Raw genomic sequence first — 17,702 nt, forward strand, 5'->3', positions numbered from 1 at the left:
TCCAACATTATTACAGCCATTCAAGCATTGCTGCCCAATCCACCACTGATTTATACTCTAAAGCCGGGGTAATATGGCCACCAAACCGCGGAAGCATCATATTTGGCAATTGTGCCAGGTCGCATCTCCGCATTGCCAACACAGCCTACCACCCCCCTTGCAGGAATCCCGACTACGATTCCAGCCAATCGCAGCTGTGTGACTGCCTTCATTCGCAAAGCCTTCAAGTTTCGAGCAGGACAAATCGGCTGCGTTCCTGTCATCAGCCAATAACCCCATTTTTGGAGATGATGGGTGACTTGAGTGGCATCAATACTACATCAATCACGTGAGCTCTCTATGCGACACCGAGAAATCGAATAAAGCTATGTTATTAAAATCATTCAGATCTGTTCATGTTTTTGTGACTTTCTAAGATTCCCTTATCATAGCGATCTTGATTCACTATCCAACTAGGTACATCAGTCGGACAATCTAGTGGTGAAAAGGCGCTTCATCTTCAGACTTGATCTCCTGCTCCGAGACACCTACCCAACCGGTCTCGTGCTCAGAACGGCCACGGACCTCACCTTCAGCCAGAGGACCTGTCTGAGCGTCATCATCAGAAGCCACCATGTAATCCCCTGGGTGGGCTCTGGGATCCTGAACACGCAGCAGGGGCCCAGCAGCCAAGCGTCCGTGATCCTCTCGTATCTCCGCGATGCGTTTCTGGACCGTGCAGCCCAGGCAAAAGTCGATATCCAAGGGCGTCGGCACGAGGTGGTAGAGCGCATACGAGAGGTGCTTCTCCACGTCGCGCAGCCGCGCAGTCTCGCGAAAGACAAACTGCGACAGCATGGCCCCGATGCGGAGGTCGTCGAAACAGCTGTCGGTCAGGAACTCGGACAGGTCATGGAGCTCGACAATTGCCGCGGCGAGACTGTTGGCGGCGCCCATGAAATCGCATTGCAGACGCTGACGCACCTCTTCAGGAGTGGCAGCGTCGTCCTGGGAGGAGGTGTCGCGGGCCCGGGCCGGCTCGCGAATCTGTGACGTCGGTGTCATTTGAGGAACCCGAAGATTTCCGCCATTGACAGTTTCACTGGGATGCACGAAGAGCTGCGGCGCTGTCTGGTACACGCCCTCGTCGAATCCACGGCCGCGTCCATCCGAGCTGGGGCGATGGTATGGCTCTAAGCGCCGATTGCGTCGATGTGCTAAAGACATGTTACTTCTTGATAATGATGGTTATTTTGGTGAGAGCTCTGGTATGCTTGGCAATGTAGAAGATCGTGGTGATGTTTCCGATGTTTGGGATTGGGAGAGAACGCGGATCTTCAACAAATTTTATATGGAGGGCGGAGACAATTCGTGATTCACATTTTGTCGTCCACCAAGCAGTATTCTGGAGGCGCAACTGTTCGTGACGAACGTCTCATTTTTCCAATGCATGGGCGGTGATTGTTGTTGCTGCAGGAACAGTACTATCACTTGATCTGTGATGTGATTGCTCGATGTAAATGCATAAGCTGGCGTTGAAGCCGGTCTTGGCCATTGATACCGACAACGACATGTCTCTGTGATGGATTCCATAATGTCGTAGTCGAACCAGATGAATGGCGACGAGGATAGTAACTCCAGATTTGGTTCTCTGTAATACTTCCTTTTTTAAAATGAGGCTATAACCCATGGTCGTAGATTTTCTTCAGGCTCAGCAATCGTATTTCACGAGACAGTGTCCTTCATTAATCTATCTTACCCCAACCATATCACGTCTTGAGACCGCACTTCCCATGATGGCATCTATCGTGAGCTTGGACTTGATATTATTGGCCGCGATGTAGGTAGCGTTAGTCGCGTTTTATGCCTACACGGGCTTCGACATCGATCGGCTCGATACCTACGGATGTCATTTCAAATCTATAAAACGTTGTTCTCATCATAGGAGTTTTTCATGTATATGCGTCTTCATAACTTGAAGAAGTCGAAAATTACAATCTTCAAGAAGGCTAGTAGCCAATCTCTGCTCAATGCACATGTTGCTGCATTATAATTCCAGTGAGCTAAGGGTTATAAGGGTTAGTTTGAGGTTAAGGGCCTAGATTACATACACTTATAATTACTTTCTCACATTTTTCAGAAAACCTTCCACGAACTGCAAATATCTTTTGGCCTGCCATAGAGCGATAATTCCGACAAACGAGATACCGCCGGTTAGTCCAATACTGATACTATACCTACGCATTCGCGCTGGTACGTCCCAAAGTATCTACATATGGAATAGCCGACTAGTGAGATGGCCATGGGCTGCGCACACGACGACGGGACCGCCATAGCCAGCTAGGACATGCCTAGCGCGGAACCGAGACCGCGAACACCTAGGTTAGGATACTAGCTGCCACTGGTGTCGTCGTTGACACGACAGTACTACCGCACATGCCCTTAAGCACCGCGTAGACGGCCAGCATGGCAAATGAGCGCGCGGTCACCCACAAGGCCAGCGTGAATATGCGGCACTGGATGTAATTAATAATCACCATGCTAATACAGGCGCCGCGGTCCAGAAAGAGCTAAAGGCCACCACTAGCGGAAGAGAAAATAGTGAATTGTTAGATGCAAGGGAAGAGAAACGCCATGTCCGAAGTATCTCCAGCTAAATGCCAAGACCCAAAAAAAAAAAAAAAAAAAAGATATGATACGGAGGTGAAGCCAGCTGCACGGAGTGACAACCCTGCAAAGCGCTGTCCATTGTAGGACTTCCCCAGTAAATGTGACGGTTCAGTCCATGGCCAGCTAAACAAATGACGACATAAATTTGCCGCACCCGGCACCGATGAAGTACGCCAGGGAGACGTAGAGCATTTACTAGGTACCTAAGGTAATCGCCGAGTATTACGCAAAATCCTTCAGCAACTCGGTTCATTATTGTTAGTGGCTGCAGTACCTGAGCAGAACCCACTAAAATCGCCGAGTGCTGCCCCGGATTTTACAAACATTCGGTGCCCACCATATCCAATCAATCCTTTTTCAGCCAAGCCACAGTCAGACGACGTCAGTCCGACGCCCCTCGAAAGCAACTGTTATACGGCAATCCCTATTGTCTAGTTCTGTAGTTTTCTGTGTATTTTTGTAGGTGAAAAAACACTAAACGTAGCCAAATTCTATCCAACATCGAATCACGTGCACAGGTGGAGGCGAGATTCTGGGCAAATATGCCTATCAAGAATTTCTATCAAAAAAGACGATCTTGATTGACATCATGGGAATGAGATACGCGCCCCCAAGAAAAAAAAATACATAGCATTTTCTAGGGGTTACTAATCATTGATACACCTGGTCTATTCAACTATTGAATATTCCCTTGCCATGACTTCTCCTGAAAATCCGAATTGGCAGGGGAGCTCGTGATTTCAACCCTCTATAGTGTTCTATGGCAAATCATGTCTTCCTGTTAAATCTTAAGCGTTCTATTTCTGGCCCCAACATACAATGAACTTTACGAAACCACCAGTCTCTACTAGTTCGGTGTGTAATCTGGTTGGCAAATCCTCCCAAGCATCTTTCCACAATGCCTTGGGCATGGCTGCAGATCATTAGTAGAGTTTCATGTCATATTGCCTAGCACCGAGAAGACTACTCACTTCGAAGTACTGCCAGGAAGTTGGGCACTCCTGCAACTGCTGTCCTGATGCTCTTTTCCCTCACAGATGAGTCCTTCACCGCCGCTCCATACGCAACGAGCACCTCTTCTTTGGCCACATTAGTCAATCCGGCATTCTTCATGTCTTGCGGAAGACCGCCCCACAAGTTGGAGCGATTGAAATGGTCCGAGGTACTATACAGCCTCGCATACAGAGTATCCAGCATGTCGATATATTGATTGACAGCCGTTCCGTTGCCTTGAACTGGCGTCGTGCTCACTTCGACCATCTGCAACCAACCACCTGGTCGCAAAAGGCCGGCAAGACCCTTGACTACATCAATCGGTGTTCGCTCAGGGGCCGCAGCGGCCATGACCAGCCGCTGATGCACAACGTCAATGGTCCCCTGCCATGCATCAGGGAAAGATTCCTTGATCGACTGATCCTGGAAGTGAGTTTGCGTGGGTGGTGGGTTTGGGTACAGCGACGACACGACATCTGTGCCGATATAGTTGTGGGGTGCGGGGGAATATGCCTGTAAATCTTTGATCCAACGGCCTATGTATTGCTGTTAGAGGCCGTAAAAGATGATATTCTTTAGGTGGGAAATAATCTCACCGTTGGCACATGCCGAGTCCAGAATCCTAAGTCCTGGCTTGGTCAGATCAATCGGTGCATACAATGCCTTCCCGCCCATGGAATACATGATCGTGTCATGCTGGTCCTCTAGCCGTGCCTGTTCCGGGACATTGTCGTCTTCAGCCTTTGTCTTGTTCATGAATGTCTCCATAGTAGCAGCCATCTTGATTGTCAATGGTCAACCTCCCTTGTTATCCTGTCGACTTCCTGTGGTTCGATAATGAAGCAATTTTGATCAAAGTCTCACTTATGAGTCTGGCTTGGAATAAGCTACATCTTCATTCTGATGAGTTTTCATTCCTCCTAGTTTATTTGTAATTTGTTGTTACTTCATTAACAAAGTACGTGCAGAAACTCGCCGAGTTCTAAACAGCGCTTGGCAAGCGGTAGGCCGTGAGAGAGCGAGCTCCAATCAAGGGTTGAACCAGCCAAGGCTGTCCCAAAAGTCCCCGACCGAAAGCATCTATGCCCGGCCAGCAGCGACTACATGGCAATATGACGTGGCACACTATTTTTGAATTCATGCACTGCACATGAGGATCGTTGCTAGCTTATCTTTTGGCGGCCAATGTCTTTAGAAAGTCACCGATGGCCGGCTAGTTCCTTGGTCACAAGATTAGAACGATTCTGCCAATATAAATTACTATAGAAGAGAGCATAGGCGCAGCTGAGGCAGGAAGGCATCGTCAAAGCATGTGGGATCAACGGATCCACAGTCACGATTCCGTGTCCCTGTTATATGACGTGCTTCCCGCTGTAAAGGCACCAGGGAATACTTCGTTCGCTGTCAGGCATTATGCAAACGTATCCGGTCTACTGAGGGCGGCAGGCTTCCCTCCAGGGATTGTTCGTCAGAGCTTTCACTCTTTTACAAACATCGCTTATAGCCTCGGCAATAATTGACCAAGAGGTTCAGCCTCCTAGTCAGGACATATCCATGAGTTCATTCAGCTTTTCGCCTATATCCTCTATTACTCGCGCTATAGAGGCCTCTTTCTCCCAGCTTAACTGGAAAGTCATTTGGATGACCGAGTCTTGTAAGCTGCTGCGAACTCTTCTTGGAGGCATATCACCGCTACTTGAATCTCCATCGGCTTGCAGCAAATGTGCATTGTGACGATCCCACATATCTTGCATATCCTTTTTCGTCATCTCGAAAAGCCGTTGTGTGAGCTGGTTGGCAGTAAATATCGAGAAAGATGCATCCATCATGTTTCCTGAGCTCGGTAGAAAAGCTGGGACTGTCAGACTAATTGGTAGGAACGAAGGATAATGGTTGATGGTGGTTTCGATCATGGCAAACGTCGTGGCAAAGATATCGAGGATCTCTGAGTAGCAGTTGAGAATCAGCTTCAATGCCAGCACACAGCTGTGAGACGTTTCGTTCCGGTAATCATTGTATTGACTGGTCTTACTTTGCTCCATTGTGGGTTGGCGTTGGGTTGGGCTAGTGTTTGTCGACTTTGTAGTATACCGCCTGTCGATGGTGCCGAAAGATTGACTACTCGGTGCAGCATCAATATCGCCACGAGACGAGCTCGCAACAGGCGATGGGAAATGTCCGTCACTGTCAGTCGTCACCCTCGTCGCCCGCCGAATGACATCCCTGAATGACTGCTGTGTTCTTATCAAGTTCCGAGTGGTAAAATAGTCGCTAGCTGTGGTCATGTCTTCGGGTATTACCGACCGACTTAAAGCTTCGTCGACGACAGCATGCTTGTGTTTAAGGCGGAGCTGAAGGAGGCGTAGCTGGCCGTCAGCCAGTCTCCTATGCCCATGACTAGCAACAATGAGAGAAGAGAGCTGAGACATAATGTCCTGAATGGTGTCCCCGTCGGCATCCAGGGCAGCGGTCTGCATCATGGCTGTGCTACACTCGAGGCACTTTTCCACAGTGTTCCCAACCTCATACTGATCTAACATGGTATTAGACAGGTGTCGCTGATGCTCGGGTGACACAGCAGAGCAACGGCTTGTGCTGAATTTGTGGGTCGGGCTGAATTGCAGAGGTCCCAAAGGCAGATCGTGTTGGGCTACGACTGACATTTGACCATTATCGAGCAACACTGAGGCATTATTCCAAGCATCCATGGAAGCTTCAAGAAATGTGAATATGCGGCTGATGACATTTGTGAGGGAAGCACTCACCGGCATCGGTAGACAGCATATCTGGGAGAAAATCGTCCAATGGCGTGGTTGAGTCTGTACCATCGTTGTTGTCGTTGGAGATGGTACCGATGTGTTCCATCAGCACGGCATCATTTGCGGTCGGCTGATGATGGTTGGCGGGAGCAGTATTGTTGTTTAGTGATTTCTGGGACGATCCTAGCGGCCGTCCCAATCGCGCGGGTGCAGAAAATACGCAGAGACTGCCAGCCTTGGAGCACCGTGCACATGAGGCGCCCGTCGATTCCACGCGCGGGCATCGAAGCTTCAGCGTATGGCAACGGTCGCAGGCGAAGCGCTGTCGTGATTGTTCCATTGCTACTTGGAGGTATCGATGGGTATGAAGCGTCGTATTCGTCCCTACGCACGACTCAAGGTCTCAATTTCCCCGTCTTGTACCATTATATTGGCTTAAGCAGACCGCCTTTTACCCTGAAGATGAGGCGGGTATTCCCGAGCATCCGGAGTCCGGTAGGATTCGCGCGGCGTGGCTGGCTGTGAAGGATCCAGTCCATTCAAGGTGTGTCGATTCTGTCTTATACTGTGCATGTGTAATGCTTCACCCCGCATTTTGTTTGACATGAGCTGCACCCCGGGGTAATCTTGACACATCTGACATGACGTTTGTTTAGACATGGCGTTTTTTCCCCGAGCCCCGTGCCTAGGGTGGCCGCCTGAGGGGTATACGATGCGGGAAGCGGGAGGCGTAATATAAGCCGCCGTAATCAACACTGCATATGCAGATCGACTCGGGTAGGCCATATTGGGAAATCTTACCGCCTAAAACCGCAGAACTCGCAACAACGTACACGCGAAGGTAGAGCCTCCAGGGGCATGGCTTACCCTAAACACTTCGCGCCGTACTGAGCATCCACTATGATTTGAACATCATGTCTAATATCCATCGGCGACTTGTATAGGTGTCGGTGCTTTTATGCACCCCATCCGAACGCGAGTCCGGAGGAGAGCTCTCTACATTGTTTTGGTAAGACAGTGGTATGGGCCATGGCAAAGGAAGGAGTCAACTATGTTCAAGTAAAGAAGGGAACCTACGGGCATTTGAGCAGCTGGCGAGACGTGGAATGGTCCGACGAATTCAATCACCCAACAACCAATGAAATATCATTCATTATCCTTTGACATCTTCTTACAGTCTTCACAGCCTTACCAACATGCCCCTACAAACTCTAGACTTTGCCAAGTTCACTCATGGAAGCGAGGTACAGAAGAAAGGGTTGGCCCGCGACCTCGTTCGAAGTTTGAAGAATCATGGCTTTGCCAAATTCATCAACTATGGCATCAGTGAGGAGATGACAGCTGATATGTTCAAGTGGGTATGCGAAAGTCGAACTAGAACCTAGCAACAAGACTTTTATTTGGCGTGCTAATCAGGTCTAAGAGTTCTGAGCTGTTTGCCTTATCATTCGAAGAAAAGGTGGCAATGGCCAACTTGCCCCGGGACGCACCACAACGAGGATGGAGTCGTCAGGGTGCCGAAACTACAGCATACCTGAGACCGGAGAGATTGAAGGAAGGCACCGCCCTCGATCTGAAAGACGAAAAGGTCTGTTAGATTTGTGCTGAATAATGACGGCAAGGCAAGCCAAAATACTAATTTTCGTTTGGCAGGAACATTTCGACTGCAGCGCACCAGACGATACTGAGTACCCGAACCTATGGCCTCGTGAAAATGCCCTGCCCGGATTCCGTGAGTTCAGTAAGCAACTTCCGATCTCATTTCTCCACTTCTCTGGGTTGTCTCATTAGCAAGCATTGCCCAAATTGGCGCTTCACGAAAGAAAACTCGGATAAACTTCTCACAAGAGCTTCTTCAAACTCATTATCTACCAGAAAAGACAATTGCTAACACATGCTGTTGTAGTGGAAAGATTTTTTGACTTGTGCCAGCACGTCAGTCTCCAAATAATCGAGGCTATGGAGATTGGTCTTGATTTTCCTCACGGTAGCCTCGGTGACAAATGCGCGGACACGGCTAGCGAGTTGCGCCTCAACCACTATCCCGCTGTCCCACTTTCTCAACTTCTGGGCGGCGGCTCCAAGAGGGGATGGCCTCATATAGATTTTGGTATCATTACTCTAGTTTTCCAGGATCATGTTGGCGGGCTCGAGATGGAGGATCGCTCCGACCTAGGAACCTTCGTGCCAGTTCCGCCAAACGCGCCCGGGTCCCACAGTGAATTGGCTGTCAACATTAGTGAGACATTCCAGAGGTGGGCAAACGACCAGATCCCAGCTGGTGTACACCAGGTGGCTCCACCCGAGAATATGCGAGGCATGCCAGGAGACAGTATCGTACCCGAGCGCTACACACACATCTTCTTTTTCAAAGCGAGCCGATCCACCAACGTTGGCCCTCTTCCGGAGTTCATCGACGAAAAGCATCCCCCCAAGTATGAGGATATGACGGCATTGCAGCTTCAGAGGAACAGAACTGCATTTTTGCATTCACTACACCAGAAATAGAGTGCATTTCTAGTATATGAAGTCTTGGAGGGTCTTGCCCGGATTATTATATCTAGAGTTCGCTTAAGGTATTGTTCATATGTTTAGCTGGAACAATAAAATTACATTTCCTCATGCTAGACTTGTTGCCTAGGCTTTAGTGGGAAAGATGCATTGTTTCCATTATCATTTGCCTCTTGTCGTGATTTTCGGAGGTCAGCGCTAGCCAGCTGTTTGGAAGACACGGGATTCTTTCATATGCATTCAATTAGGCTCCATGAAGCTTCAAACTATGAATCGAGGAAATTTCTTTAGATTGGGAACATCACCAGGAGTTTCTGTTTGCAAGCTCAGGCCATACTAATCTTCGATATTGCATTGATCAGCAAGACACTCTACTAGATTCAGAAGCAGTCAAATCAATTTGGAAAGCTACGTCAACTATGGCCTTTGTCCTAATACAATCACTTCGTGTCTTCTTAATTTGTGCATCCAAGCCTAGTACTGAAACTTCATCCTGAAGTCAATGTGTTCCTTGACCGTTCCAGTTTTGAAGCCGCCCTTTGGCATGGTACCCGGTTTCCCAGTGTACTGTGGGCCTGAGATCGAGTCATGCCTAGCGTTGATGAAATATGGCATCGAGTAACGCGGGTGGGTATACTCCCTCCCATCGTCGGGACGCGGAATCACGACCCTATGTCTCGATGCAGGCAAGTATCCATTACTCCATATTTCTCCAAAATCACCGATTGTCAACCACAGTCTGTCCTTGATTTCCGCCGTGGCGGGTATGAAGGTGCCTGGGTTAAGTCTATCCTCAATCTCCAGCCCCTGCTTTCCATCTTGAAAGAGGAGCGTAAACGTGGTGAAGTCGGTGTGCGTTGGGCACCATGTGGTAGACGTGCGGTCGATATCAGCCTCGCGCATCTCGGGGTAATGGATGTATCGCAGGCCATTCTGATGGCCCGTGTGGACGTCGCGGTAATACGCGGTTCCTTTCTCGTCGACATCCAGTCCCAGTAGCAAGGCGTCGAGAACGGAACTGCTGAGCCGCTCAAGCTCCCAATACAGACCGAGCGAGTAGGCTTGAAAACCAGGTAGTGCCTTTTCGTCGATCCAGAGATTATGGTGCACCTTCTCTTGGTCGCTCCCGATGTCCATATGCTCCTGCATCAATATTAGCGAGTTCGTGGCTGTGGCTGTATGTTGGCGTACCTTCCAGTCAAGAGGCTTCTGGGATGTTGCACTGAGTTCGCCTGACATGGACTTGAGTTCATCCTCTGTGTAGATGAAGCACTTCTCCCTCCCTATACCAGAGAAACCACGGTGAGGTACGATACCGTCTGGATGGTTTGCCTTCATCTTCTCTTCGTATGGAAGAGCGAAGAATTTGTTTGCCCAACCAAACGCTTCGTCCAGCCTGGGCTTGCCAACTCCATGGCCAATGATGCCGCAGGTCCCCTGAACGTGGAGAGCATCTATGATATCATCAGCGACCGCTTTCCTGACAGCATTATCATCGCTGTTCAGGAAAGGCGAAATGTCGATGGTTCTGATGCCATCATGTGTGGACTGGTTATTCATGGCTTTGGCTTGCGTATTCTGGACAATAGATATGAAAAGAAGCTGTATATGTCCTCAAGCAACGATGAGATTCCGAAGAAGAGCAATCAAAGTAACACAAGAATCGAGGTTGGAGAAGTGTTGGATTGATAGACACTAGACCATGCTCATTCGCGTCGAGCGCGGGATCCCACTTGACAGTAATGCCCCGTAGTTGCGCTCCCCCGGAATCCTCGGGCAGTCCCCACGCTGACTGTTATGTAATAGTTTACGTAGAAGGATTGATCAAGCATATTCAACAGTGTAATCAAGTCGCCGAATGCCTTTCTGACATGCATGAACAATCTCACCGAGTCAGACGGCGATCTGCTCCGCCAAAATAGCCGAGACGGACATCAATCACATAATCTGACCCGAGAACTATACCCGCATACATGCGTCTGTAGGTATAGCAAATACATCTCGGAGTTGGTATCTGCCGTATGCTTGGTATTATCTAACTTTACTCACTCTCATAGTTAGAAAAAAGAAAGCAATTGCGCCTGGAAGTAGAGCAATCTTGATGGTGGCGCATTATTCGCACTTCTGCTGTATACGTTTCAATACAAGATGGTCACATCAGAAGATAACAACGTCTCAACTAAACCATACCATGGTTCTGTTTCCAATGAAGACCTTAGCAAAATATGGTGTTGGAATGCCGTGGTACCGGAGCCTATCGATGCCTGTGTACACCAAATTATCTCCGAGAGGATCGTCCGCGAACATCAAGCAGTATGCGCATGGGACGGGAGCCTCACTTACGGAGAACTGGACGATTTCTCCTCTCGTCTAGCCAACTACTTGATCACGTTTGGGGCGAGGCCAGAAACTGTTGTACCATTGTGCTTCGAAAAGTCCATGTGGATGCCTGTGGCGATGATGGCCGTGATGAAGGCTGGTGCGGCATCGTGCGCGGTAGATGTGACCCAGCCAGAAGCAAGACTCGAAACTATAATGGGACAAATCATGCCAGAAATCATTCTGACTTCGAAGCAAAGTAAGGATCTTGCAAGCCGCATATCACATACAGGTACCATTGTGACACTCGACAAGGCAAGCCTGGATCGGCTACCCATGTCAACACCTAATCTACGATCAACGCTAGTCGGGCCCGACAATGCTCTATACTTGGTCTTCACTTCGGGAAGCACAGGCACACCCAAAGGCGTTATCATCACACATCGCAACTTTAGTAGCGCCCTAGTCCACCAAACCGAAAGGTTGGGATTCAAAAGAAGCTCGAGGGTGCTCGACTTTGCCTCCTACGCCTTCGATGCAGCGTGGTACAATGTCCTGCACACCTTCTACGCCGGCGGTTGTCTTTGTATCCCCTCAGAGGAGTCTCGCTACAACGACCTATCTAGGTCCATCTGCCAGCTTCAACCAAACTTTGCAAATTTGACGCCAAAGATATGCGGTTTGCTTGATGAAGCGGCGTTAGGCATCCTGAATACGATTGAGCTAGCTGGAGAGGCGGCGGATCCGTTCCAGGTCGCTCGAATGCGATCAAAGACTACGGTGCGCTTTGCATATGGCCCTTCCGAGTGCTCAATCCTCAGTACCGTATCGACTGACACGGCAACCTGCTCAAACTTGGGACATGGCCTTGGCGTACGCGTGTGGATTGTGGATGGTGAGGATGATTCTATGCTAGCGGCCGTCGGGTCGGTTGGAGAACTGTGGGTCGAAGGTCCATTGGTAGGTCGAGGGTACTTTAATGACGAGACCAAGACGTCGGAAGCCTTTGTTGAGGACCCCTCTTGGCTGGCGCGAGGAGGGCCTGGATATCCAGGCCGCCTTGGGCGTCTGTATAGAACCGGGGATTTGGTACGCTATGATAATTCCAACGATGGCTCCCTGCTTTTCGTCGGTCGGAAGGACGCACAAGTCAAAATCCGTGGGCAGCGAGTCGAACTGGGCGAGGTTGAACAGCAGATACTCGAGCGCCTGCCAACAGCTTGGAAAGTTCAACTTGTAGTGGACATGGTGAAGCCCAAAGAGAGCGAAAACCCCATGCTTACTGCCTTTCTCGTCAGCCCCGACGCATCCCAGGCGACCATTGAGCACGTACAGGAGGACTTGATGCAGGCACTTCCTATATACATGATTCCCTCTTTCTTCTTACCAGTGGATGAGATACCCATGACCCAGACAGGAAAGACAGATCGACGGAAGCTACGGCAATGGGGAGCTGGGTTCACAGTGAGGCAGCTATCTGACATGAACCTGACACGGGCGCCTTGGAGACCACCAGAGTCGACAACGGAGAAGCAACTTCAAAGATTATGGGCAGCCGTCCTGAATATTGATGTCTGTACTGTGAGTGCAGATGACAATTTTTTGCGAATAGGAGGCGACTCGATCGGAGCTATGCGGCTTGTAGTAGCAGCACGAGAGGTGAGCCTTTGAGACTGTATAATTTTAGATGACGTATACTGAGCCCACACGGAAATGTAGGAAAATCTTTCTCTTCAGGTTGCCGACGTCTTCAAGCAACCAAGACTACGTGATCTGGCGAGAGTCGCAAAGCTGGAATCATCACTGGAGACAGACGGAATCACCGTGGCGCCATTCTCGCTCCTTGGCCGTGACATGGAATCACTTCGCAAGATAGCCTCGGATCAATGTGGCGTACCTGTGTCACAGGTCGAGGACATTTTCCCATGCACGCCACTTCAAGAAGGATTGTTGGCCCTAAGTGCTAAGAAGCCCAACAGCTATATGGTTTTTGTCAATCGAGAAATGCGAGCTGGCGTTGACCTAGGCCGCTTCAAGGCAGCGTGGGAGAGAGTCGTGGCGCTTTCACAAGGACTACGTACACGTATTGTCGACCTTGGAAGCCATGGCCTCATGCAGGCAGTGATTGATGAAGGGATAGAATGGATATCCGCGGCACAGTGCGATAATAAACGTGCCATGGGACTCGGAACACCATTGACACGAATTGAGGTGGTCACAGAGTCCGAAAATAACAGAAGGTTGTTTCGATTGACAATACACCACGCCATGTGCGACGGCTGGTCCGTACCTTTGGTGTTTGACATGGCCATGAGGATATACCAGGGTGAATCGATGCCACCTCCCCCACCATTCCAAGCGTTCATCAACCATGTCCAGAACCTTGACAAAGCCCAGGCAAGGAATGTCTGGCGTCAACAATTCCAGAACATGGAAGCTCAAGTCTTTCCCCAATTGCCGACTGCCACATACCAACCACAGGCAGATGGAGAAATTGCACACCTCATTCTGGATCTGCGGTGGCCGAGCAGAAACTCAACCCCGGCGACTTTGATCAAGGCGGCATGGTCGATTCTGACTGCTCAGTATACGAGCTCGTCTGAAGCCCTCTTCGGCATGACCGTGACGGGCAGGCAAGCGAATGTGCCTGGCGTGGAACTAATGACAGGGCCAACAGTTGCGACTGTACCAGTTCGGATACAGCTGGATCGCAATCAGACTGTGGAGCAGCTATTGCAATGCATCCAAGAGCAGTCGCTGGATACGATGGCAGTGGAGCAGATGGGCTTGCAATGGATACGAAGCATCTGCGCAGAATCAGAGCGAGCTTGCCAGTTTCAGACCCTCATCGTGATTCAGCCCCCAAGCCGCAAACCAACGCAGCCAGATCAGCTGTTCGAAGCGGGCTTCGAAGGTACTTGGGGGCTTGGTACTTTCAATCCGTATGCACTATTGCTTGAGTTCCAGCTTCAAAGTGAAGGTGTACTGCTGCGAGCTAGCTTTGACTCGAACATTGTTGCGAGAAGCCAGATGCAGAGAATCATTGACCAATTTGAGACTGTTTTGCGACAGCTGTGCATCCCTGGAAAGGGGAGCAAGTGCCTCTCGACGATTGAAACAATGAGCGCGCAGGATCTAGGGAGCCTGTGGAGCTGGAATGCATCCGTACCACAGCCGCTGGATAGGTGCGTACAGGATATCGTGTCCGAGACTGCGTCAAAGCAGCCCGGCGCCGTGGCAATAAGCGCGTTCGATGGGGACCTTACGTACAGCGAGCTGGAGATGAAATCGGACTGGGTAGCCGCCAAGCTATATGAGTTTGGGTTTGGTGAGTGGCTCTTTACATAAACTACAAACAAATTGCTGACGTACACTGTGATGCTATAGAGCCGGGAGTCGTGGTACCGTTGTGCTTCGAGAAGTCTCAATGGACACCAGTCATGATGCTTGGGGTTTTGAAAGCAGGAGGAACCTTTACTCTGCTAACGCCATCGCTTCCACGTGCCAGGCTGGCTGCTATATTGGATGCCGTCAGGCCAAAAGTGGTCATCACATCGCTGGAGCACAGGGATCTTTTTGGAACCACACCTACGCTTTGCCCTGGAGATCTTGTTCTTGAAGAGCGAGGAGTGACATCAAATTCGCTGCCCTACCGCGGCAGCTTGTCTACCCCTGTTGCCGTACAATTTACTTCTGGCACAACTGGCAAGCCAAAAGGGATCCTGTTAGGCCACGCTTGCATTTCAACAACAGCATTCCGGGCCGCCCAGCAGTTCAGCGTAGGGCCCCACACGCGACTGTTCCAGTTTTCGTCGTACTTGTTTGATGTCAGCATCTACGACACATTTATTGCCTTGACGTCTGGAGCCTGTCTTTGTATTCCATCCGAATACGCTAGGGAGAATGATCTCGCCGCATCACTTGTAGAGTCCCGGGCAAATTGGGTGTTCCTGCCTCCATCTGTGGCAAGGACCATCCCCACGGATTCTGCTCGCAATCTCCAGGCGCTGGTACTTGGAGGTGAGGCCGTGACGGACGCTGATGTTGCCAAGTGGGCTGACGAGGTGAATACTTTCAATTGGTACGGTCCTGCCGAGTGCGCACTTTCTTGTCAGACACCTGTAAAACGTTCAGCATGGAACACTGGCTCTATCGGGTCCAACTTCTTCTGCAATTGCTGGGTTGTCGAGAGGGAAAACCCAAGTGCCCTCGCACCAATCGGTGTAGTCGGAGAACTGGTTTTACAGGGACCTGGACTCATGAGGGGATACCTGGATGACGAGGAAAAGACGGCGGCGGCATTCATCGTTGACCCTCCGTGGCTCCTACGCGGCGCCCCTGGCCATCGCGGTCGCAGAGGCCGCCTCTATCGAACGGGCGACCTAGCCCGCTACAATTCAGATGGAACACTGACGTACATGGGTCGTAAAGACTCCCAAGTGAAGCTGAGAGGCCAGCGAGTCGAGCTGGGAGACATCGAGCACCACGTACTGCTTAGTCTCGTTGCTCTAGGCTCGACGGCCACTCAGGTCGTGGCAGAGGTGATTACACCAAAGGGCACAAGCAATGAAATGCTTGCGGCCTTTGTAGAAACTGAGCAGGCTAGTTTTGGCGCGCGCGAAGGTCTGCGACTTGTTGATCACAGCCTTACGGTCAGCTTGGGGCATAAACTCGTCGACATACTACCACGCCACATGATCCCAGCAGCCTACTTGGCGATCAAGACCATTCCTATAACCCCAAATGGCAAACTGGATCGGAAGAAACTTCGTACGATTGGCAGCTTACTCGAACTGGAGCAGCTCACAACTCCTGTATCTGCGGCACAAGCTGAACACCAGCGACAGCCCGAGACAAACGCAGAGAGACAATTGCAGAAGCTTTGGGGCGCTATTCTCGGGACCAAAAATCAGATTGGCACTGAAGATAATTTCCTGCAGATAGGTGGCGATTCAATTGCGGCAATGCGCCTCGTCTCAGCAGCGCGTAAAGAAGGCTTGTCGTTCACGGTCTCCGAAGTGTTCAAGAAGCCGCGCCTTTGCGACCTTGCTAGAGCGGCACGTCCTGTTGGCAAGGCAGTGAGAGCAAACGTGGAACGGTTTTCGCTCTTGCAAAACAAGCTCCGCCAAGATACCTTTCTTCACGAAGAGCTTCCTCGCCATCTTTGTTCGTCAAATTCCGTGATAGACTGCTTTCCGGTCACATCTTGGCAAACTGCTTGCGTTGATCTTGCGAGAAGGACTCCCCCACGACAATGGTCACATTTCATATTCGATCTTCCTGCTGGTTATACAAGGTCGGATGCAGTCAAGGTCTGCGGGTTCCTGTGGGATAACATGGAGATCCTGCGAGTCATATTCGTCGAGCATCAAGGCACATACTACCAGGTCCTGACAGAAGCACTGCCCCCAACGATTCTGCACTACTCAACCACGGGGACGACTCACGACAACATTACATCAAGAGTCTGCGAGGACGATCTCCAACATGCTGGAGTCCTCGGTACGCCTTTTACGCGCTTCAGTGTCCTTGCAAGCCACGAAGACCCGCCACGAATAATCCTGCGCTTGTCACATGCCCAGTATGACAGCACAACACTGCTGCACGCGATGCGCATTCTCGTATCGTTCCTAGGAAACGAAACAAAGCCACGATTGGTTAATTTTCCCTCCTTTCTTCAACATGCAGCCAGCAACGAAAGATCGTGTCGAACCTATTGGTCGGGGGTACTCCGGTCCTCAAAAGTCTCTAAACTCAAGTCTGACAAGAGAGGGGACAGGACAAGCAGCAGCTCAACTGCTATTGCAGTGCATAAGACGTTCTCCATGCCTCGTTCGTCCACTGGCTTCACCCCTGCAACCATGTTTACTGCTGCTTGCGCCTTATTCCTAGCCAGAGCCACCGGAACCTCGGATGTTACCTTTGGAAGACTAGTGTCCGGACGAGCCATGCTACCCGTCCACGTACGAGACACCATCGGGCCATGCGTGAATATTATCCCTGTTAGGGTGACCCTCGATAGCGAGTTCTCGTGGCAACAAGCGTCGGCCTCGGTCCACGAGCAGCATGCTGACAGTCTTCCATATGAAACAATCGGGTTTGACAAAATCGTCAGTGATTGCACGGATTGGCCTTCAGACGTCAAGTCGTTTGGCTGCGTAACGCACTATCAAGATCTTGGTGATGCCGAGGCACAATCTGCGGGTATCAATCTCCAAATCAAATCGTATAAGGGCAGTTCTGCGCTGGGGCGACTGATGGGAGATAACGTGCTTATGATTTCTGCCAGGCCGACAGGAGGTCATCTGGAAGTGGAACTTGCAACTGCTGGTGGGCACTACACAGTGAACCAGCTTCAAGACTGGATCAATTCTCTGGCCGCCATTATGGAGACGGAGAAATATCATAGCAACGGCGTTACAAATCGCTCGCTGATCGATCCGGCTTCCGAGCACTAGTGAGGTGCGAGAG

The 17,702-nt window shown here is 50.4% G+C and overlaps 6 protein-coding genes across 6 annotated transcripts; 2 read left to right on the plus strand and 4 right to left on the minus strand.

Moving 5' to 3' along the window:
• Positions 1 to 474: 474 nt before the first annotated feature.
• Positions 475 to 1,206, minus strand: PFICI_05759 (uncharacterized protein; the record flags this gene model as incomplete). Its single annotated transcript, XM_007834340.1, has 1 exon — positions 475 to 1,206. One exon carries the CDS (start codon positions 1,204 to 1,206, stop codon positions 475 to 477), a length of 732 nt encoding a protein of 243 aa, XP_007832531.1.
• Positions 1,207 to 3,397: 2,191 nt separating this feature from the next.
• PFICI_05760 (uncharacterized protein) lies at positions 3,398 to 4,422 on the minus strand (the record flags this gene model as incomplete). Its single annotated transcript, XM_007834341.1, has 4 exons — positions 3,398 to 3,427; positions 3,468 to 3,562; positions 3,621 to 4,178; positions 4,239 to 4,422. 4 exons carry the CDS (start codon positions 4,420 to 4,422, stop codon positions 3,398 to 3,400), a joined length of 867 nt encoding a protein of 288 aa, XP_007832532.1.
• Positions 4,423 to 5,183: 761 nt separating this feature from the next.
• Positions 5,184 to 6,741, minus strand: PFICI_05761 (uncharacterized protein; the record flags this gene model as incomplete). Its single annotated transcript, XM_007834342.1, has 2 exons — positions 5,184 to 6,355; positions 6,408 to 6,741. The coding sequence occupies 2 exons, from the start codon at positions 6,739 to 6,741 to the stop codon at positions 5,184 to 5,186; spliced, it is 1,506 nt and encodes a 501-aa protein (XP_007832533.1).
• Positions 6,742 to 7,597: 856 nt separating this feature from the next.
• Positions 7,598 to 8,909, plus strand: PFICI_05762 (uncharacterized protein; the record flags this gene model as incomplete). Its single annotated transcript, XM_007834343.1, has 4 exons — positions 7,598 to 7,755; positions 7,818 to 7,989; positions 8,055 to 8,142; positions 8,308 to 8,909. 4 exons carry the CDS (start codon positions 7,598 to 7,600, stop codon positions 8,907 to 8,909), a joined length of 1,020 nt encoding a protein of 339 aa, XP_007832534.1.
• Positions 8,910 to 9,386: 477 nt separating this feature from the next.
• On the minus strand, positions 9,387 to 10,472 carry PFICI_05763 (uncharacterized protein; the record flags this gene model as incomplete). The annotated part of the gene is made up of 2 exons (XM_007834344.1): positions 9,387 to 10,055; positions 10,104 to 10,472. 2 exons carry the CDS (start codon positions 10,470 to 10,472, stop codon positions 9,387 to 9,389), a joined length of 1,038 nt encoding a protein of 345 aa, XP_007832535.1.
• A 588-nt stretch (positions 10,473 to 11,060) lies between these two features.
• On the plus strand, positions 11,061 to 17,689 carry PFICI_05764 (uncharacterized protein; the record flags this gene model as incomplete). The annotated part of the gene is made up of 3 exons (XM_007834345.1): positions 11,061 to 12,890; positions 12,951 to 14,559; positions 14,619 to 17,689. 3 exons carry the CDS (start codon positions 11,061 to 11,063, stop codon positions 17,687 to 17,689), a joined length of 6,510 nt encoding a protein of 2,169 aa, XP_007832536.1.
• Positions 17,690 to 17,702: the final 13 nt, after the last annotated feature.

Source organism: Pestalotiopsis fici (assembly GCF_000516985.1).
Source record: "Pestalotiopsis fici W106-1 unplaced genomic scaffold PFICI_Scf_3, whole genome shotgun sequence".
NCBI lineage: Eukaryota > Fungi > Ascomycota > Sordariomycetes > Amphisphaeriales > Sporocadaceae > Pestalotiopsis > Pestalotiopsis fici.